General features: G+C 39.1%; 1 protein-coding gene across 1 annotated transcript in view; it reads right to left on the bottom strand.

Annotated features, from left to right (window-relative positions):
- The window catches only part of dpydb (dihydropyrimidine dehydrogenase b), a 203,083-nt gene extending 180,452 nt beyond the window's left edge, over positions 1-22,631 (bottom strand). The window contains 2 exon segments of the mRNA XM_037546779.1: positions 18,193-18,268; positions 22,576-22,631. Coding sequence (XP_037402676.1) covers positions 18,193-18,268; positions 22,576-22,631 — 132 coding nt within the window.
- Positions 22,632-23,252: the final 621 nt, after the last annotated feature.

The following is a 23,252-nucleotide window of genomic DNA, read 5'->3' as shown; positions in this document are numbered from 1 at the left end:
TGAGAGGTTGGTGCATTGCGATGTACGTTTAAGATCTCTTTACAAAATTCCAATTGAAACTTTTCTGCGGGAGTCAAGTCCCATAATGTGTCTGTGATAAACGATTGGTCCCCATACTTCGCTGCCATACAGGAGTACGGGTTTAATGACATAATGAAATATTTTAAGACAGATTTGGATTGGTGGGTTGAGTGTGTTTATTGATCGTTTAATAATAAAATATACTTTTCTTGCTTTTTCTACCAGACCATTCATTGTCTTGCTAAAGTTACCAGAAGCATTGATTAACAGTCCTAAGTGATTATATTCCATAGTGTGCTGTAATGAAGTCTCACCAAAGGTAAAGTGGAATTTTGATTTGTGCGATCTGACTTTTTTTTTTTTTTTTTAATCATAATTTTGGTTTTATTGATGTTGATGTCTAACACCCAATTTTGACAATATTCTTGTAATAAGTTGATGTGTTTTTGTAAACCTTGTGCTGTAGGAGCTAGCAAAACCAAATCATCTGCTTATGAAAGGAATTTAATTTCTTTCTTATTCAGTTCTAATCCTAAATTTGATGATTGTTCCAGGGTTGTGGCCAGGTTGTTGATGTATACAGTGGGGAAAAAAGTATTTAGTCAGTCACCAATTGTGCAAGTTCTCCCACTTAAAAAGATGAGAGAGGCCTGTAATTGATATCATAGGCAGACCTCTAATATGAGAGACAAAATGAGGAAAAAAATTCAGAAAATCTCATTGTCTGATTTTTAAAGAATTTATTTGCAAATAATGGTGGAAAATAAGTATTTGGTCAATAACAAAAGTTCATCTCAATACTTTGTTATATATCCTTTGTTGGCAATGACAGAGGTCAAACGTTTTCTGTAAGTCTTTACAAGTTTGGCACACACCATTGTTGGTATGTTGGCCCATTCCTCCATGCAGAGCAGTGATGTTTTGGGGCTGTCGGCGGGCAACACAGACTTTCAACTCCCTCCAAAGGTTTTCTATGGGGTTGAGATCTGGAGACTGGCTAGGCCACTCCAGGACCTTGAAATGCTTCTTACGAAGCCACTCCTTTGTTGCCCTGGCAGTGTGCTTGGGATCATTGTCATGCTGAAAGACCCAGCCACGTTTCATCTTCAATGCCCTTGCTGATGGAAGAGGTTTGCACTCAAAATCTCACAATTCATGGCCCCATTCATTCTTTCATGTACATGGACCAGTCGTCCTGGTCCCTTTGCAGAGAAACAGCCCCAAAGCATGATGTTGCCACCCCCATGCTTCACAGTTGGTATGGTGTTCTTTGGATGCAACTCAGCATTCACTCTCCTCCAAACACGACGAGTTGTGTTTGTATCAAACAGTTCTACTTTGGTTTCATCTGACCATATGACATTCTCCCAATACTCTTCCGGAACATCCAAATGCTCTCTATCAAACTTCAGACGTGCCCGGATATGTACTAGCCTAAGCAGCGGGACTTGTCTGGCACTGCAAGATCTGAGTCCCTGGCGGCGTAGTGTGTTACTGACAGTAGCCTTTGTAACGTTGGTCCCAGCTCTCTGCAGGTCATTCACTAGGTCCCCCTGTGTGGTTCTGGGATTTCTGCTCACCGTTCTTGTGATCATTTTGACCCCACGGGCTGAGGTCTTGCGTGGAGCCCCTGATCGAGGGAGATTAGCAGTGGTCTTGTAGGTCTTCCATTTTCTGATTATTGCTCCCACAGTAGATTTCTTTACACCAAGCTGCTTGCCTATTGCAGATTCAGTCTTCCCAGCCTGGTGCAGGTCTACAATCTTGTTTCTGGTGTCCTTCAACAGCTCTTTGGTCTTCACCAAAAGGACAGAGGAGCCTTTTAAAGAAGAAGTTACAGGTCTGTGACAGCCAGAAATCTTGCTTGTTTGTAGGTGACCAAATACTTATTTTCCACCATTATTTGCAAATAAATTCTTTAAAAATCAGACAATGAGATTTCCTGATTTTTTTTTCCTCATTTCATCTCTCATATTAGAGGTCTACCTATGATGTCAATTACAGGCCTCTCTCATCTTTTTAAGTGGGATTACTTGCACAATTGGTGACTGACTAAATACTTTTTTCCCCACTGTATGTTGAAGAGGGTTGGGGATAAGTTACAGCCTTGATGCACTCCATGTCCTTGTTTGAAGAATTCTGGGTAACACTTTACATTAAGTATCGACTAACTAACATGAAGTAATGCATTAGTTAACATGAAGTAATGCTTTAGTTAACATGAAGTAACATGAAGTAATGCATTAGTTAACATGAAGTAATGCATTAGTTAACATGAAGTAATGCATTAGTTAAGAGAGTTAAAGACTTTTACTTCTACTTAACACTGTTTGCTTAATTCCATTTCAGTCAATAATGTTTAGTTGCTTGTTTTTGATGGTTCATCTTTGGCCCTGTATTAAAGCTCAATAATATATACAATATAATTTAACCTGTAACATATTCTTATGCGTGTATTCAAGAAGGAATCATACGTACCATTCTCGCATAACGATCAGGCCTGGATGAGGCAGCTTGATGAAATTATTTACGTACCTTCAACCTCTCTTCTTTTAGCTTTATTTCATGATGCATATGCGTGAATGCAAATGTGACTTTTTTTGTAAGTCCTCCTATATTTACAATTTTAAATATAAGCAATGAGTGTATACACATACATTTCATAAAAAACACCCTCAAACTTAATAAAAACCAATCATGCCTTTGTAAAGCATTACTAACATCTGTTAAACATTACCAATCCTTTATAAGGACTTGTTCAATGAATCAAACATACCTGATGTAAAGTGTAAACCAATCATGCCTTTGTAAAGCATTACTAACATCTGTTAAACATTACCAATCCTTTATAAGGACTTGTTCAATGAATCAAACATACCTGATGTAAAGTGTAAACCAATCATGCCTTTGTAAAGCATTACTAACATCTGTTAAACATTACCAATCCTTTATTAGGACTTGTTCAATGAATCAAACATACCTGATGTAAAGTGTAAACCAATCATGCCTTTGTAAAGCATTACTAACATCTGTTAAACATTACCAATCCTTTATATGGACTTGTTTAATGAATCAAACATACCTGATGTAAAGTGTAAACCAATCATGCCTTTGTAAAGCATTACTAACATCTGTTAAACATTACCAATCCTTTATTAGGACTTGTTCAATGAATCAAACATACCTGATGTAAAGTGTAAACCAATCATGCCTTTGTAAAGCATTACTAACATCTGTTAAACATTACCAATCCTTTATTAGGACTTGTTCAATGAATCAAACATACCTGATGTAAAGTGTAAACCAGTATTGTGTTAGTGATCGTAAAACAGTAATGGAAGGTATACCTTTTTAAAAAGTAAGGCAAATGTGTGACCAAACAACATACTATATATGTTTTTTTGTTTATTCACAGCATAACAGTGGTTGTGTTTATTGTATCCAGAACATTTTTATTCATTTAACATTACACAAATACAATCTGAATAAACAATTTCAGACTACTTAATTATAAACACTTACACAATATAATGTTTCAGATAGAGATATATGAACGCTAGTAATAAAACAGTATTTTAACAGTTTATTGATATCAGAACCATCATTCAAATTTTATTAGAAACCCCTGCCCTGCAACTTGGCTTGTTGGTGTACAGTAATAAACTGTAGGTCATCTTTTCGATGTATAGTCTATTTTATTTTGATACTGCTGCTTAGTTACTACCAAGTTGCTCCTGTCTAGATATTGTCAGCTAGTGGATCACTGATAAAACCTAATCAAAACCATATTCACCATGACAGTGTTACTGCTGTACTGAAAGTTGATCTATACCCAAATATACATGGTAAACAATAAGGGCTGAACTGGTTAATCTTTCAGCCCTAGTAAACATGTTATTTCTAATTGGCTGTTAAAATCGAATTGTAAAGGTACACTAAACAGAAAACAGCTTGCGAATATCCTTCAGCAGCCTGCCCAGAGGACCATCTCTGTGACATTTTCCCAACCAGTAAGTCCACTCTATTAGCTTAAGATGTTCAATTAAAATACTTTCTGTTCGATTTCCCCTCAGTCTCCATACATGTCCTTTGTATGAGGACCATGCTCTTTCTAAGTGTTGTGTGTGAGCACCAGTATGAGAGTTGACAAAGTTCCTGCTGTGATTGACAGTGAGGTGGATGTATCCCATATCTGAAAGGGCACCTCTGTATGCTCTCCATTCATCACTAATGATGGTACTTCCTTGGCGCACATGGCGTCGCACCAGGGGAAGAAGAGCACGTCTTGACCTATGTTCGACAAGCCGCAAAACCGGTCTGCGAGTTTGACCGCGAACTCCTAATATTCCAAACACCCATTTCTTTCTCCTCCATGTTTGGCCAGCTCTACCTCGCCCATACTGTAAATAGAACAACAAAAGAAACACTATCACTGAAACTACATTATCTACCATTTGAAGAATATATCATGCAAAAATATTTAGTGATCAGTAATAAAATCTTGAGAAAACTCAAATGGTATGACAGAAAAATAATTTGTTTTACATTCTGTTAATGCATTGTTTTAGCCTAAATCAACATCATGGTAGCCAAATAATAAGAGTCAATGATAATAATTCATGTGTTCTACAGTATCAGTCAAAACTTTGGACTGTTTAGTTGGACATTCAGTTAAATGGTATGTGAGTGTCTGAGAATCCTGAGACTGGTACTGTAGCTGCACTGTAGTCCATCTGATTCACTGAATAGTGTTAACCCCTTTTCAAAGAATTTAGAATCGTTTACCAATTGTGTCATTTTTGCAGAGGAATTTGTCCTCAGCAACCTATATGTGCAGTGAAACACCCACATAAACACACTCTAGTAAAAACAAATATAGTAGGGGGCAGTGAGCACACATTTCCAGAGCTGTGGGCAGACCTATCCATGACTGCCAAAAGGCCAGGATCACCAGAGGACCACCACAGAGCAGGTATTATATGCATGATTCCGAGCACTGCAGTGACACTGACGTGGTGGTGATGCGTTAGTGTGTGTTGTGCTGGTGTGAGATCAGATACAGCAGTGCTGCTGGAGTTTATAAACACCTCAGGGTCACTGCTGGACTGAGAATCATCGACCAACCAAAACTGTACAGTCAACAGCGTCCTCTGGGCAGTGCTCTGTGACCACTGATGAAGGAACACAAACTGTGCCGCAGCAGATGAACTATTGTCTCCGACTTTACACCTACAAGGTGGACAGCGCAGCAGGTAGGGAGTAAAAGGTGTACTAATGTAGTGTCTCAGTGTGTCAGTGTTAGTAGGAGTGTCTTATAGAGTAAACAGAGAGTGGACACAATGTTTACTAACTCCAGCATCACTCACTCCAGCATCATCAACACACACTAACACAAAGCCATCATGTCAGTGTTACTGCAGTCTTGAGAATCCACCTCCCACATAACACCTGCTCTGTGGTGGTCCTGTAGGGGTCCTGACCATTGTAGAACAGGGTAAAAGTGGTTGCCAAATGTATGCCGTGAATAAGATAGGCCACAAAGTACATCTACAGTACCAGTCAAATGTGTTCAAATGAATTAGAAGGTATGTCCAAACTTTTGGCTGGTACTGTATATGTATACAATTTAACAAATATCAAAACTGTACAAACTAATATTTTATATATTTTTTAAACATTTCAAAATGTACTTATGACAAGGGATTAAGAGTTATCCCAGAGCACTCTATAACCAGGAGATGATAACTGTAGTTTACTAGTGTAGTAATACACCTTTAATAATATTTTGAGAAATAATAACTTTAAAGTATTTATGAATTGTTGAAAAAATATGGACATGGGGATCCATCATTTTTACCTTGCGTTTATGTCGGAAGTGGCTCTCATCAATTACAGTAAACTCAGTTCGACCACCAACACGCTGTCCTTTGTCTCTGATGAAGGAATCCATTGAATTTTTGCACACATTGCGTAAACACTTAGCCATCCTAGAGAGTGTTCTTGAACTGCCAGCTATGCCATCACTGATCATGTCGACCTGTCTTAGCTGTAGACCCTGGGCGAATCTGAGACAAAATAACTATATTATGTAACAATCAAATGACAAATAAATCATTGCATTGGCTAAATTTTCACCAAGAAAATATGTGAATGACAAAATATTATAATTGTAAAATAAACCACTGCATGAAGGGAAGTGTAATAACTGTACACAGTACAGGTTTCTAGAATGAAGGTACAGTGCCAGACATATATATGCCTATATTGCTATTGATAAACATGTTTTATATATGAAATACCTATATATGAATTTCATCCAGGACACCAAACTGACTCTGGATCTTTCGAATAAGGATCCTGATCTAATGGATTTGGTGCATGGCTTCCCTTTGTGTGGCTGTCTGTTGCAGATCCTGAAGAAATGTTGTAAAAAATGTATTATTTTATTTTTAACATAATAGATATAAAACAAAATAAAATTATCATGATGAATTACTTGCCATGTAAATTTGTCCTTTTTATGAGAATGTGGAACCATTGTCATAGGTCTGCTGCACTTATTGCATCTACTTTTGGCCATGAGTAATTTTTCCTTCATGAGCCATTTGATTAGTTTCAGTGTAGACCTTCTGGTTTTAACCCCATCAATTAACCTAAGGATTTTTGCCCTGAGTGCCATTGCGGAGATCTTCTTACTGGAATATTTTCGCCTAGACTACTTATACGGAAGTGTAAAATTTCCGCTTTCGTTCAGCCAGTCAGTTTAATCCAGTCATCTTCACTAGCTAATCACAGGTGATACTGGGTCTGCGTCATGCGCGCGACCATATGAAGTGTTTGTTTAGGTTTCGTTAGGAAGGTAAGAGAGTTCCCTGTTCCAAATTACCATGAAAGTTTCTCGTAGACGGACCAAGCAGCAAGAGAAACGCGAAGATTCAGGCAGTAAATGTGAAACCACACATGATAACACCAGTGCAGCCGGCAGAGGTAAGATGTTTAAACTTCGAAGCTAAACGTGCTGTGATGGGAAGTTCGATTCATCGGAGGCGCTTCAGGCTTTCGAACGAGTCAAGCGTTTCAGTACAACGTCTATGTCCAATGTAATCCTCTTAAAAACACGTATAATAGTATAATAAATGTGATATGTGAAATGTGAAATATAAAAGTGATCGTTACAAAAATCATTAAATGAATTTATAAAATGGATTGAATCAGATGATTGATTCATACGTTCAAAAGAACCGGTTCAGTAAAAGGAATCGAACTTTCCAGTTTGACTGTTTGACTTGTCTAAGCACCAGCTATATAGTGTTAGGATGTCTATTTTGTCTGCTTTATTTAGTGATAACGACAGCGTTCCTTGTTTAGGTGTTATTGCATAAAAAAACTTCTAGTGTATGTATTTTTACACAAGCCAGTAACTGGTGACCACCATTTTAAGTAAAGATTAGAAAATACTGTTGGCCTTAGTTAGCTGTAATACCTTAAGTTTCAGCGTTATGTTTATCTCTCCTAAAAATCTGTAATGCCTAGTTATTTTTTTTCTGAATGGTTGCTATTTAACTATCTGTCTAAAATACTAGAAACTGCAAACACAAAACATGTTGTGTTTATGTACAGATTATAGTGGTGTATGATAATATTGAGCTTTATACTTTTTTCTTAGGTGATTCACATTCCCCCACAGCTCAAATTGCTCTAGCTAAAGCCAAATCTGAGGTGGAGTTACTGAAGCTGAAGGTAGCATCACAGCAGGAAAAGATTAAAGATCTAGAGGAAGAACGTGATTTTCTGAGGACACAATTAACTCAAGGTAAGTTTTTGTCAAAATTCACAGGTACCCCTGATTATATATATATATATATATATATATATATATATATATATATATGGTTAAGATGGTGGTTAAGATCCTTAGGTCATGTGGATTTATGTCATGAAACATGACAGTGTAATCAGAATGGCGTGTCATTGATGACTAACAAGACACAAGACTAACAAGTCACATTGTCAGTATGTCTGTAACTGTGTATGTGTCTTTCTGATGGCTGGTTTTCAAGAGAGTGATTGAAAATGCACAGGGCTGCACTTTTACTGTAAGCCGCATATCAGTTTCAACAGTGCACAATGTATGTGGGGACTAATAGTAGATTAGACAAGATTCACATTCATTGTGATACAGAAATTGTGATACAGAAAAGAAAGACAAGACTGTTTAGTAAAGAGGAAAAAAATACATAAAATAACAGTAAACACTGTACGTACAGCACTGTGGAATTACAGTCTGTCTACACTTCCTGACATTCCTGTCTGCAGAAGGTAGACTAAGGTTTGTTGAAAATTTAAGGTTCTTATTATATGAGATGAAAATGTTAAAGTGTTCAATTTTGTTTAGTAGTTTGTTGTTGTTGTTGTTGTTGTAGCCAACAAGGCTGAAGAAGAAAAAGAGGAGGGTGGAGTTAAACGGAAGAAAAAATCAATCGTCATAGATTCCAGCTCATTTGATTCTTCAGATTCCTTTGTTGATTCTGACAGTACTGATTCCTCATTTGAAAAGAAAAAGAAGAAAAGACGGGAAAAAATAAAAGGGAAAAAAGAAAAGATGAAGCGCAAGAAGGAGAAGAAAGGGCCCATCTTCCAACGTGGTATATGTATTCACCAACACTAATGACTTAGTTCCTGACATATTAGTCTAACAATTGTGAGTTCATAGGTACATTTGGAAGAAAAAAGTGAAACTGCATTTCATGAAAAGAACACCTTGCTAACTGTAAAGCATAACACTACACTGTGTCTCTCACTGTGTGTTTATAACACCCTTTCTAATGAAAGGATTCGTCTGCTTTACGCTGATCCCATTCCTGATATAAATGCCTAAACACAGCTTGTCTAGTAGAGAAGAATTGTCAATAGAACACAGGGTCTCTGGAGCACAGAAATATGAACCTATTGGGACCATGCCTTATGCTAGGCATGAACTAAAGGTTATAAAGTGGGGGCAATGGGGTAGAGTGACTGATTTTTATTGAATAGAAAATACATGGAGGTACCATTTAATGCAAGTAATGCAGTGGTAGTAATCTATATAACATAAAAGTTAACATAAATATTTTTTAGGATGACATTTTTTTTTCTTAAAACTCATGTCAGTGTCTCTTGTCTTTTCTTTTGTATAGTTTGTGTCCCTGCTGAGGTGATCCGAAGATATGAAAAAGTGCTGGCCATATATATGAAAGGAAACACAATGGCCAAGTCATTCCAGAAGTACGGGGTAGACCGCAACACAATTGCCCAGACTGCTTCTATTGCAGAGCTATCCCTTGCCGCACCAGAGACATACTGCCAGCTCAATGATGATCGTGGAAAAAAGGAGAAGTTGTTAGACTTCGCTAAAAAGTGCCAAGATGTAATAGCTTCGGACAAAAGCATTGCTGAGAAAATTTCAAATATGAAAGTTGAGGGGAAGTTGCTTCCTATTCAGAAGAAGTAGGCTGACCTATTACGTGGATGTGCTGCTTAGAGAAACCTTTTTCAGTTGCAGCATTTAATTTTAAGTTAATTTAGGTATTTTTGTGTTCTGTGAACATTATTTTGTATATAGAGTGCAAAAATGCTTTATTTTAAAGGTGTATTGAAAAAATATGTAAATTGAAGGGTTCTGTTTAATGACCGAAAACATGGTCACAGGTCAAAGCTAAGTAATAAAAAAGGCTTCATTTTTATAATCCTACCCTTTTTTGTTTATACTGGGTAGTTATTTGACAGTAATTTGTTTGTGCTGCTTTCTAAAACTCAGGGAAACCCTTCACAGTTGCAGCAGGTAATTCAGAGTAAATTTCGACAGTTTTTTTTGTTGAGATACTGTGAGCAGAATTTTATATATACAGGACAACATTTAAAGGTGTTTTGAAGTATTTTCAATGCAGGGTTCTTTGCAGGCTTCTGTTAAATATCAGAAAACATGTTAAAAGGCCAAAGTTGAATAGTAAAAACCGTTTGGTAATTCTACTGTTTATTCTGTTCCTTCTAGGTAGTAATGCAAACATAAATATTGTTTATTGTTTTAACTTTGTGTAATGCTTTCAAATTACATCATTAAACTACCTAAAGTGCTTTACTAATTTAGTAGTACTTTTTAATGTTATGCCTTCTACATTCACTAAACAAGTCCTAATAAAGGATTGGTAATGTTTAGCAGATGTTAGTAATGCTTTACAAAGGCATGATTGGTTTACACTTTACATCAGGTATGTTTGATTCATTGAACAAGTCCTAATAAAGGATTGGTAATGTTTAGCAGATGTTAGTAATGCTTTACAAAGGCATGATTGGTTTACACTTTACATCAGGTATGTTTGATTCATTGAACAAGTCCTTATAAAGGATTGGTAATGTTTAACAGATGTTAGTAATGCTTTACAAAGGCATGATTGGTTTACACTTTACATCAGGTATGTTTGATTCATTGAACAAGTCCTAATAAAGGATTGGTAATGTTTAGCAGATGTTAGTAATGCTTTACAAAGGCATGATTGGTTTACACTTTACATCAGGTATGTTTGATTCATTGAACAAGTCCTAATAAAGGATTGGTAATGTTTAGCAGATGTTAGTAATGCTTTACAAAGGCATGATTGGTTTACACTTTACATCAGGTATGTTTGATTCATTGAACAAGTCCTTATAAAGGATTGGTAATGTTTAACAGATGTTAGTAATGCTTTACAAAGGCATGATTGGTTTACACTTTACATCAGGTATGTTTGATTCATTGAACAAGTCCTTATAAAGGATTGGTAATGTTTAGCAGATGTTAGTAATGCTTTACAAAGGCATGATTGGTTTACACTTTACATCAGGTATGTTTGATTCATTGAACAAGTCCTTATAAAGGATTGGTAATGTTTAACAGATGTTAGTAATGCTTTACAAAGGCATGATTGGTTTACACTTTACATCAGGTATGTTTGATTCATTGAACAAGTCCTTATAAAGGATTGGTAATGTTTAACAGATGTTAGTAATGCTTTACAAAGGCATGATTGGTTTTTATTAAGTTTGAGGGTGTTTTTTATGAAATGTATGTGTATACACTCATTGCTTATATTTGCAATTGTAAATATAGGAGGACTTACAAAAAAAGTCACATTTGCATTCACGCATATGCATCATGAAATAAAGCTAAAAGAAGAGAGGTTGAAGGTACGTAAATAATTTCATCAAGCTGCCTCATCCAGGCCTGATCGTTATGCGAGAATGGTACGTATGATTCCTTCTTGAATACACGCATAAGAATATGTTACAGGTTAAATTATATTGTATATATTATTGAGCTTTAATACAGGGCCAAAGATGAACCATCAAAAACAAGCAACTAAACATTATTGACTGAAATGGAATTAAGCAAACAGTGTTAAGTAGAAGTAAAAGTCTTTAACTCTCTTAACTAATGCATTACTTCATGTTAACTAATGCATTACTTCATGTTAACTAATGCATTACTTCATGTTACTTCATGTTAACTAATGCATTACTTCATGTTAACTAATGCATTACTTCATGTTAGTTAGTCGATACTTAATGTAAAGTGTTACCATTCCCTAATTTAACTGCACATTTGTTATCATTATATTTGGATTTGATTAAATCATAGACCTTTCTTCCTACACCAGTTTGGAGTAATTGGAAGAACAGTCCATTGTGCCAAACAGAATCAAAAGCCTTTTTAAGGTCGACGAAACAAGCAAATGTTTTCCCTTTTTTTTTGTTTTTGAACAAGTGTATGCAAGGTGTAGATATGATCTGTTGTCCTGTGTTTTGGTAAGAAGCCGATTTGGCCTTTTGATAGTGTGTTATGTTCCAATAAATATGTTAATAATCTCTTGTTTAGTAAACTACAGAAGACTTTGCTATATTGCTGTTCACACATGCACCTCTGTAGTACTGTGGGTCAAATTTATAACCGTTTTTATATATTGCGGTAATGAGGCCTCGATTCCAGATCACAGGGAAAATTCCACCTTTGAGCACTAGATTGTACAGTTTTAGGATGGCTGATTGTAATTTGGGACTACTGTGTTTTAACATTTCATTCTTAATATTATTGACTCCACATGCTTTTCCGCTTTTAAGAGCTGTGAGTGTTTCTCGTAGCTCCTCTGTGGTGATAGGATAGTCTAGAGGGCACTGGTTATTTTTTATTGCTGATTCTAATTTGGTCATTTTTATCTGATATTTTGGCCTGATTTGAGTTTAAATGATGACATTCTGGATTTTTATAAAGCTCTTCAAAGTATGTTTTCCAGGTTTTGCCATTTTTAATTGGGCTAGTTTTGGAATGGGCTGTATTGTATTTGTTTCAAATATTCCAAAAGGAATTTTTGTTACGGCTTTTTCCATTTTACTGAATTAATTCTTCATGTATTGCTTTGTTGTGCTAATTAATTTTTTATTTTGTTGTACTTGGACCTGGATTTTCTTTTCTTTTCTTTCTGTAATACTGATTGTTCTGTAAAGCAGCTTTGTGACAACATCTGTATATAAATACATGTATATAAATACATTTTACTTGCTTGCTTGCTTGTAGTGCTTGAAGGTATTCTAGTCTAGCTTGTTGGTCAGTTTGATTTCTGTGTTTTCTACTGGACAATTTTCATAAGGTTTTCTTTGATATTAAATATTCTGAGTCAAACCATCTCTCCTTTGGTTTTTGTTTAGCTTTTTTCGATCTTAATGGCCTTAGGTTTGATAGTTTTGTCAGCTGGTAGAAAATTTTGTTTAAATCATCTGTTGCTAAGTTTATGCTTTATGTTAGTTGTGTAATTTGTTTCAAGGAACGTGTCCAGCATTTGCTGGATCTTATCAGACTCTAAAGCTGCTGTGTAATCAGTGATGCTCTGTTCTGTTCATTTGTATGTTTTTGGGAGAGGGCAGGTGTCTTTGTTTTGGACTTGTTTGTTTTTTCTTTTTTGTCGATTTTTTCAGGTATAGTACTACCGGGCTGCGATCTGATAAATGAAGTTGTGGTAAGACTGTGAAAGCATTGATGTGTCCAGGGTTCATGTCTGTGATGGCGTAATCTACTATACTACTGCCCAGTACAGAGCAGTAGGTGAATCTGCTCAGGGATTCTCCTCTCGTCCGATGTACAGACAGAGGCTTTTGCATAACTAAAGAATATGTTTCCCATGTTTGTTAATGACACTATCATAGCTTTGTCTCGGAGTTGTTAAATTTGTGTGGTAGAAGGGGATTTGGTTAGGCATGTGTGTAATTTCCTCAAAATCAATGAAATCTTGTTCTCTGCCAGTTCTAGCATTGACATCGCCGCAGAGCAAAATGTAGTCTAAGTTCTGAAACTGACTTAATTCCTTCTGGAGATTTTTAAAGGTGTCTTCTAAGTAAGAAGGAGAATTTGGTGGAGGTATATAAACCGCACATAAATAGACATCTCTGCCATGTTTTCTTTTTTTTACCTTTTTTGATTGGGCTTATAAATGATCTGTGTTCTTCTTTATACCACACAAGTACACCACCAGAGTTTCTACCAGTTTTGATGTCAGGGCGTTTTGTAGGAGGTACATGTAGTTCTATGTAATGGTTTGGGGAGAGAGAATTGATGTGGTTATCCCATGTTTCTTGTAAGATGATTAAATCTCTATTATATACACTAATTACAAAATCAGGACTTGTCCGTTTTGAACTAAATGTTGATGAGAATGAACCTTGAATATTCCACCAATTACCTGAAAAAGAAGCCATTGTCAGTCAGCTACAGGTATTTCACAGAGAGGTATCTAACCTATAACCTAACCATATGATGAAATAATCAGTTTCTCTAATAATCTCCAGTGAAATGATAATGACTAATGCATCAGAATTTTAAAAAGTATATATACATATATATAAATAAAGTAAATAAATACAAGTAAAAGGCTAGTAAGTAAAACTAGTTAAGTAGTTTGTGTCAGAGCAGGGTGATAAAGTGTCTTATCTATTTGGACTGTAGCTGAGTGGGTGCAGGTGGAGGCCCTCGGGCCACTACTAATTATCTCTCTCTCTCCCTCTCTCACTTATCTCTCTCTCCCTCTCTCTCACTCCCTTATCTCTCTCTCTCTCTGCCGGTATCTTCTCTCTTGCTTCATTCACTCAGCTTTCTCCTTCCCTCTATCTCCCTATCTTATGTCCCCTCCTTATCTTATCTCCCTCTCTCTCTCCATCTCTCTCTCATCTCTCTCCCTCTCTCCCTCTCCCTCTCTCACTTATCTCTCTCTCCCCCTTTCTCTTATCTCTCTCCCTTTCTCTCTTATCTCTCTCTCCCTCTCTCACTTATCTCTCCCTCTCTCAATTATCTCTCCCTCTCTCCCTCACTTATCTCTCTCTCTCTCACTTATCTCCCTCTCTCTCTCCATGTCTCTCATCTCTCTCTCCCTCCCTCTCTCTCCCCCTCACTTATCTCTCTCTCCCTCTCTCTCACTTATCTCTCTGCCCCTCACTTATCTCTCTCTCCCCCACTTCTCTCCCTCGCTTATCTCTCTCTCCCTCTCTCCCTCGCTTATCTCTCTCTCCCTCTCTCTCGCTTATCTCTCTCCCTCTCTCTATCGCTTATCTCTCTCCCTCTCTCACTTATCTCTCTCTCCCCCTCTCTCATCTCTCTCTCTCCCTCTCTCTCTTATCTCTCTCTTATCTCTCTCTCCCTCTCTCACTTATCTCTCCCTCTCTCTCTCACTTATCTCTCTCTCACTTATCTCTCTCTCTCTCCATCTCTCTCATCTCTCTCTCCCTCTCTCATCTCTCTCCCTCTCTCTCCCTCACTTATCTCTCTCTCCCTCTCTCTCTTATCTCTCTCTCCCTCTCTCTCTTATCTCTCTCTCCCTCACTTATCTCTCCCTCTCTCTCTCACTTATCTCTCTCACTTATCTCTCTCTCTCTCTCCATCTCTCTCATCTCTCTCTCCCTCTCTCTCATCTCTCTCTCCCTCTCTCTCTCTCTCTCATCTCTCTCCCTCTATCTCTCTCACTTATCTCTCTCTCACTTATCTCTCTCTCACTTATCTCTCTCTCTCCCTCTCTCTCTTATCTCTCTCTCCCTCTCTCTCTTATCTCTCTCTCCCTCTCTCTCTCTCACTTATCTCTCTCTCACTTATCTCTCTCTCACTTATCTCTCTCTCTCTCTCCATCTCTCTCATCTCTCTCTCTCCCTCTCTCTCACTTATCTCTCTCTCACTTATCTCTCTCTCTCCCTCTCTCTCTTATCTCTCTCTCCCTCTCTCTCTTATCTCTCTCTCCCTCTCTCTCTCTCACTTATCTCTCTCTCACTTATCTCTCTCTCTCTCTCCATCTCTCTCATCTCTCTCTCTCTCTCTCTCTCTCTCACTTATCTCTCTCTCACTTATCTCTCTCTCTCCCTCTCTCTCTTATCTCTCTCTCCCTCTCTCTCTTATCTCTCTCTCCCTCTCTCTCTCTCACTTATCTCTCTCTCACTTATCTCTCTCTCTCCCTCTCTCTCTTATCTCTCTCTCCCTCTCTCTCTTATCTCTCTCTCCCTCTCTCTCTCTCACTTATCTCTCTCTCACTTATCTCTCTCTCTCTCTCTCCATCTCTCTCATCTCTCTCTCTCTCTCCATCTCTCTCTCTCATCTCTCTCCCTCTCTCTCCCTCACTTATCTCTCCCTCTCTCTCTCCCTCACTTATCTCTCTCTCCCTCGCTTATCTCTCTCTCCCTCTCTCTCGCTTATCTCCCTCTCCCTCTCTTGCTTATCTCCCTCTCCCTCTCTCGCTTATCTCTCTCTCCCTCTCTCTCCCTCACTTATCTCTCTCTCCCTCACTTATCTCTCTCTCCCTCTCTCTCCCTCACTTATCTCTCTCTCCCTCTCTCTCCCTCACTTATCTCTCTCTCTCCCTCTCTCTCCCTCACTTATCTCTCTCTCTCCCTCTCTCTCTCTCACTTATCTCTCCCTCTCTCACTTATCTCTCCCTCTCTCACTTATCTCTCTCTCCCGCTCTCTCGCTTATCTCTCTCTCCCGCTCTCTCGCTTATCTCTCTCTCCCGCTCTCTCGCTTATCTCTCTCTCCCGCTCTCTCGCTTATCTCTCTCTCCCGCTTATCTCTCTCTCCCGCTCTCTCGCTCATCTCCCTCTCGCTCATCTCCCTCATCCCTCTCTCACTTATCTCTCTCTCCCTCTCTCTCACTTATCTCTCTCTCTTATCTCTCTCTCCCGCTCTCTCTCTTATCTCTCTCTCCCGCTCTCTCGCTTATCTCTCTCTCCCGCTCTCTCGCTTATCTCTCTCTCCCGCTCTCTCGCTTATCTCTCTCTCCCGCTCTCTCGCTTATCTCTCTCTCCCGCTCTCTCGCTTATCTCTCTCTCCCGCTCTCTCGCTTATCTCTCTCTACCGCTCTCTCGCTTATCTCTCTCTCCCTCTCTCTCTCTTATCTCTCTCTCCCTCTCTCACTTATCTCTCTCTCCCGCTCTCTCGCTTATCTCTCTCTCCCGCTCTCTCGCTTATCTCTCTCTCCCTCTCTCTCTCTTATCTCTCTCTCCCTCTCTCTCGCTCTCTCACTTATCTCTCTCTCCCTCTCTCTCGCTTATCTCTCTCTCTTATCTCTCTCTCCCTCTCTCTCCCTCTCTCACTTATCTCTCTCTCCCGGTCTCTCACTTATCTCTCTCTCCCTCTCTCTCGCTTATCTCTCTCTCTTATCTCTCTCTCCCTCTCTCACTTATCTCTCTCTCCCGCTCTCTCTCTTATCTCTCTCTCCCGCTCTCTCGCTTATCTCTCTCTCCCCCGCTCTCTCGCTTATCTCTCTCTCCCCCGCTCTCTCGCTTATCTCTCTCTCCCCCCGCTCTCTCGCTTATCTCTCTCTCCCGCTCTCTCGCTTATCTCTCTCCCTCTCTCTCTCTCTCCCCCTCTCTCCCTCACTCTCCCTCTCTCACTTATCTCTCTCTCCCGGTCTCTCACTTATCTCTCTCTCCCTCTCTCTCGCTTATCTCTCTCTCTTATCTCTCTCTCCCTCTCTCACTTATCTCTCTCTCCCGCTCTCTCTCTTATCTCTCTCTCCCGCTCTCTCGCTTATCTCTCTCTCCCCCGCTCTCTCGCTTATCTCTCTCTCCCCCGCTCTCTCGCTTATCTCTCTCTCCCCCCGCTCTCTCGCTTATCTCTCTCTCCCGCTCTCTCGCTTATCTCTCTCCCTCTCTCTCTCTCTCCCCCTCTCTCCCTCACTTATCTCTCTCTCTCTTCTCTCTCTCCTGCTCTCTCGCTTATCTCTCTCTCCCTCTCTCTCGCTTATCTCTCTCTCCCGCTCTCTCGCTTATCTCTCTCTCCCTCTCTCACTTATCTCTCTCTCCCTCTCTCACTTATCTCTCTCTCCCTCTCTCTCGCTTATCTCTCTCTCCCGCTCTCTCGCTTATCTCTCTCTCCCGCTCTCTCGCTTATCTCTCTCCCTCTCTCTCCCTCTCTCGCTTATCTCTCTCTCCCGCTCTCTCGCTTATCTCTCTCTCCCGCTCTCTCGCTTATCTCTCTCTCCCGCTCTCTCGCTCTCTCACTTATCTCTCTCTCCCGCTCTCTCTCTTATCTCTCTCTCCCGCTCTCTCTCTTATCTCTCTCTCCCGCTCTCTCTCTTATCTCTCTCTCCCGCTCTCTCTCTTATCTCTCTCTCCCGCTCTCTCTCTTATCTCTCTCTCCCGCTCTCTCTCTTATCTCTCTCTCCCGCTCTCTCTCTTATCTCTCTCTCCCGCTCTCTCTCTTATCTCTCTCTCCCGCTCTCTCTCTTATCTCTCTCTCCCGCTCTCTCGCTTATCTCTCTCTCCCGCTCTCTCGCTTATCTCTCTCTCCCGCTCTCTCTCTTATCTCTCTCTCCCGCTCTCTCGCTTATCTCTCTCTCCCGCTCTCTCGCTTATCTCTCTCCCGCTCTCTCGCTTATCTCTCTCTCCCTCATCTCCCTCTCTCACTCTCCCCTTCTCTCACTTCTCTCTCTCGCTTATTTCTTTCTCCGCCAATTTTAATTTCCCTTCTTTCTTTCACTGTTTCATCTCTTCTTCTCTCTCTCATTCAATCTCACCCCTTCACTCATCTCTCTCTCCTTCTCCCTCTCTTTCTTTCACTTTGCTTACTCTCTCTCTCTGCCCATTTCCCCGTCTTTCTTTATCTCCTTTCCCTGCCTCCCTCTTGTTTTTACTCTAAGGTCCTTCATCAGATCAGCTTCAAACCGCACCACCTCATATGGCAAATGGAACTGAGGGATCTCTGAAGTGCTAAATATATAAGACAGAAAGATGAGAGAGAAAGAGAGCGCGAGAGAGATAGAGCGAGAGAGAGAAACATGGTTGTGTGAAAAAGTTAATACTCTAAAACTAAGCAAGTAGAATTCTCCTGTGATCACCCACATATTCATAATCCCATACAAATGTCATACAGCAGCAAAGACTATCGCAGCACTTCTTTAGTAGAATCAAAGCCTCATCAACCTCTGACTCTAATGAGTCCGTTAGCATTTAGAACAAGTTTTACATCTAATTCACACAGTCATTTGGTGTCTGAAGTTTTGCACTGGATCTAACGCTAATTCCCCACCAATTAGCGTCATGTTAACTGCATGTCTAAATCATTAAAGCTTGCTTCAGACTGCTCGGTATTCTGCAAGTGATTTCCCACATGACACTGTTAGCTACAAACATAGATAAACATACATCACATAGCTAAGAGTAACAGTAGACATCAGACATGTGAATGTTTTCATCTGTCCATTTCTGTAGATAACAGGCAATATAAGAGGGTTAGGTGTAGGAGTAATGTTGTTTCATATCAGATTAATGCACTAATTTGGTGAAAAAAAAATCTAATGTACATAGTTTTTCCTCCCTTTACTGAAAGTGTAGTCAATCGGTCAGTATTTAGTGGCTGGAACTGGCTTCTTTAGTTTTACACTGCCACTATGAGGCTAAATTTATCCATGAAAATGGAAAACGGGTTATGCGCTCGGAATATTTTTAGAGACATGTCAAGCTGATGCGTACAAACTCTAGCATCAACTATGTCTGAGTGATGAGGGCCTCCTCACTGTTGGAAAATCAGCACTTGAACAAACCACAAAAACAACAGCTGACAACATGCACTGACTGAATGCATCTGTGTACATTACACTTTTAAAGACTGAAACCTTGAGTACATTACATGACTGTTGAAGTCTTAAGCCTTGGGTACACTACATGACTGTTGAAGTCTTAAGCCTTGAGGACACTACACAACTATTGAAGTCTTAAGCCTTGAGGACACTACACAACTATTGAAGTCTTAAGCCTTGAGGACACTACACGACTGTTGAAGTCTTGAGCTTTGAGGACATTACACGACTGTTGAAGTCTTGAGCTTTGAGGACACTACACGACTGTTGAAGTCTTCAGCTTTGAGGACACTACACGACTGTTGAAGTCTTGAGCTTTGAGAACACTACACGACTGTTGAAGTCTTAAGCCTTGAGAACACTACACGACTGTTGAAGTCTTGAGCTTTGAGAACACTACACGACTGTTGAAGTCTTAAGCCTTGAGAACACTACACGACTGTTGAAGCCTTGAGCTTTGAGGACACTGCACAACTATTGAAGTCTTAAGCCTTGAGAACACTACACGACTGTTGAAGTCTTGAGCTTTGAGGACACTACACAACTATTGAAGTCTTAAGCCTTGAGGACACTACACAACTGTTGAAGTCTTAGGTCTTGGATACACTACACAACATTTAAAGTCTCCTCAATCACTACTTGATTCTCCCTCCAACTGTCAAGTCTTACTGACTCAAAAATCTGCAGACTAGGGCCAATGAGAACAGATTCAGCCTGACTGAAAATGAGGGCTAAAATTGAAGTTGTGTAGTGTACCCCCAGCTTAAGACAGATGTGTGTAAAGTAAGGCATATCAATGTTGTCAGAAGAAAACCTCTTATCTCCATTTTTGACATTTTTCAGATTTTGAAATAATTTGAAAGCTCCTGTTACCCTTTACATTGTATGTACATTTCATGATGAATGAAAAAAAGAACCAGCCCAAAATGACTTTGGAAAAAAGTCTGGTTCCATTGACTTTGGCATAGTAGGTTTTTTCCATCTCCTGCAAAGTTACCATGTCAAGATACAAGGTTTTCTTCCGACAACAGTGATATATTGTTTGAATGTATTAGAAGTTTCAAATATTTGTGCTAATACTCTATATTACTGCCTATGGATTTTGAATGGGATTCCACAAAACCTGTAGGTGTACTATGTAGGTGTCCCAATACTTCTGTCCATGTAGTGTGTGCATATACTGTTCTACAGCTGTTTTAAGGTGCACCCATTGCTGATAAAGGTGATTGCTCACAAATGGCTTGTATAATCTCCTTAGAAAAGTACTGACCAATAGAATACACTAAAGCAGCCACACTTGAGCCTGCGGTCACCATGCCCAATATCACCTACATCACCTAGAGGGGTACAAATCCCTCAGTTTTGAGCTGTGGAGTAAATAATTATGTACATACATATAAAAAATATTATTGTAAAATGGTAGTGCAGCAAAAGAACAGTATTGCACTCATAATAAACAATGCCATAAATGGTTCCTTTAGAAAGGCCTTAGAAGAACCATTCTTGGTTTCCTATAGAATTCAGTTTGAATAGGAGATTTGTCAGCATGTAGACCCATTTCCATTGGTCCATTCAATGCAAGCGGCATGGCTTGTTAAGGGGATAACCAGGGCTGTCCAAGCTTTTGAATATGACTGTATGCATGTGTATAGTGGTGGTAGTTCTGATGGGGTCCGACACACTATAGAGACCAGGGGTGTAAGGCTAATTCTAATGACCCTCTCAAAGAGTTAGCTAATCAGCAGACTAATGAACAAAACTGAGATCGACTCTGTACCGACAGACACCATGAGCCAGAGAGGATCTGCTAACAGAAGGATTTTACAGATCTGACTGGGACTGCAGGCTTTGAGAAAACAAAACAATGGGGAAGATGCTGTTGGTGGTCATTAGAGAGGACAACAGTGGAGCTGGCCAGTGGAGCCGACCAAAAACACCACCAAAGCAAACAAGCACAGTTGGGACAAATGAAAGCAGCACTGCTCACAAAGCCCCACCAAAACCTAGAACATTCCACATTGCCCCTGAGGTCAACAGCTTTTAGGGTTTGTTCTTGAAACAGATGTTTAAAATTACATATGTACTTATTTACTGCACAGTGTAATTGACAAATGTATTCAACATGTGTTTCACTGACCACTGGTTTCTAAATAACAACTGTGCTGGCTTGTTGTGTTTACATGGTAGAACATTGTTCTATGCCTCATAGCGATGGAAATGTTACTATGGTGATAGGATCGCCGGTAAAAATACATGAGTTTCAGAGGAGATTGTCAGCAGTGTCAATTGTTAATTTAAAGGCCCAGATAATGTAAAATAGTTAGTATGGAACCAGTGTTACAGTTTCAAAATGTTCTGTTCACTTTCCGTTCACTCCATTCAGTCCAAGTAGTTAATTTAGAATTCATTATTTTTGTGTTGTCATGAAAATTGTATCTCCAAAATGGAAACTTTACAGGAGAATAAAAAACATACTATTTTTTAATGTATGTTAATGGAACTAGACATTTTTCCAATTAATTTTAGGTAATTTCTTTAAATCCAGTAATCATGAAATTATATATATATATATATATATATATATATATATATATATATATATATATATATATATATATATACACATACATACACCTATTCAGTCTATGAAATTGAGCCACCAATGAACACACTGCTTTAAGTATACTAAGAAAGAAGACGGCACACATCTCAGTGTCGCTAGAGGCTCCATGCAGTGATGCAAAAGCATTAGTTATTTTTTTTGCCTTGACAAGCTAAATATATATATATATATATATATATATATATATATATATATATATATATATATATATATATATATATATATATATATATATATATATATATATATCTGCCAAATGCCATAAATGGCATTGTAACACACACACATATACATACATACATACACACACACTTTTTTTTTCTTGTGAGATTTTCTTTTCTCACCCTGACCCACCCCCACTGTGATTAATGAATTCTCAAAATTACAACAGAATCTGCTTGTAATTTTTAGCTTGTACAAACAAAAAAGAAATTACCTATAAGAGTGATTCTAATGTAATCATATTATTATTAATATATCTGTAACTTGATTATTACCTTTTTTAATACAGCTACCTACATTTTGTGTCTTTAAACTTTCACAACTTCAGTTGCTTAATTGCTTGAAACATAACTAAATTGGCATAATGTAAAGCATCCAACAAGCCACCTGATACTCAGCCACAACAGCTGTAAGCGACTCAAGTTGTGCAACAAGTTTCATGCAACAACCAATCAAAACACCAATAATGTGTCATGTGATCACACTGAGCAACATAATTTCAAATTATTGATTTCACAGGATCAGTGAACAAGAATGTAGAGCAGAAGATGGAAAGGAGACAGATTTTCAAAAGCTTTTCTGCCTGTAGCTACCTCAGCAGTGAACTGCTGCGGCCCGCCGATGTTGATGGGGCCCTCCTCTGAGGCATACTTGTTACGAACACCTCCACCCCCCCCCTGAAGATTTTTATTGGAGAGCCAAAATACAACGTTTGTGGTGGGCAGAGTGCCAAAAATACAAAACAAAATACGAATAAAGAGTGAAATGTGTAACTCACTGTGCATCACGTTGTTGTGCATATGGGGCTGCATAGCTGCAGACAAGTCAGAGTGCCCATTAAAGCTGTCCATCATCGAAAGCACCTACAATGGGTATGCAGGCATGGAAACTGGACCTTGGCATGATGGAAGAAGGTCATCTGGTCCATTGTGACCTGTTTTCTTTTACATCATGTGGACAGCCAGGTACATGTGTAGCATTTATCTAGGGAAGTGATGGCTCCTGGATGCACTGTGGTAAGAAGACAACCCATTGGAGGGATTGTGATGCTCTAGGAGATGTTCTACTGGGACACTCTGGGTGCAGGCATTCATGTGGATGCCAATTTGACACATGCCACCCAGCTAAACATTGTTTTGGTCCCAGAAACACTCCTTCATGGTGATAGTATTCCCTGATTGTAGTGGCCTTTTTCAGTAATGCGCACTGCCACACTGCACACATTGTTGAGTTTGATGAAGGTGATGAAGGTGCTGTATTGGCAGCACAT

This window comes from Pygocentrus nattereri, chromosome 17 (assembly GCF_015220715.1).
Source record: "Pygocentrus nattereri isolate fPygNat1 chromosome 17, fPygNat1.pri, whole genome shotgun sequence".
Taxonomy (NCBI): domain Eukaryota; kingdom Metazoa; phylum Chordata; class Actinopteri; order Characiformes; family Serrasalmidae; genus Pygocentrus; species Pygocentrus nattereri.
Note: the sequence above shows the minus strand (reverse complement) of the source record. Positions and strands in the feature narration are given on the sequence as shown.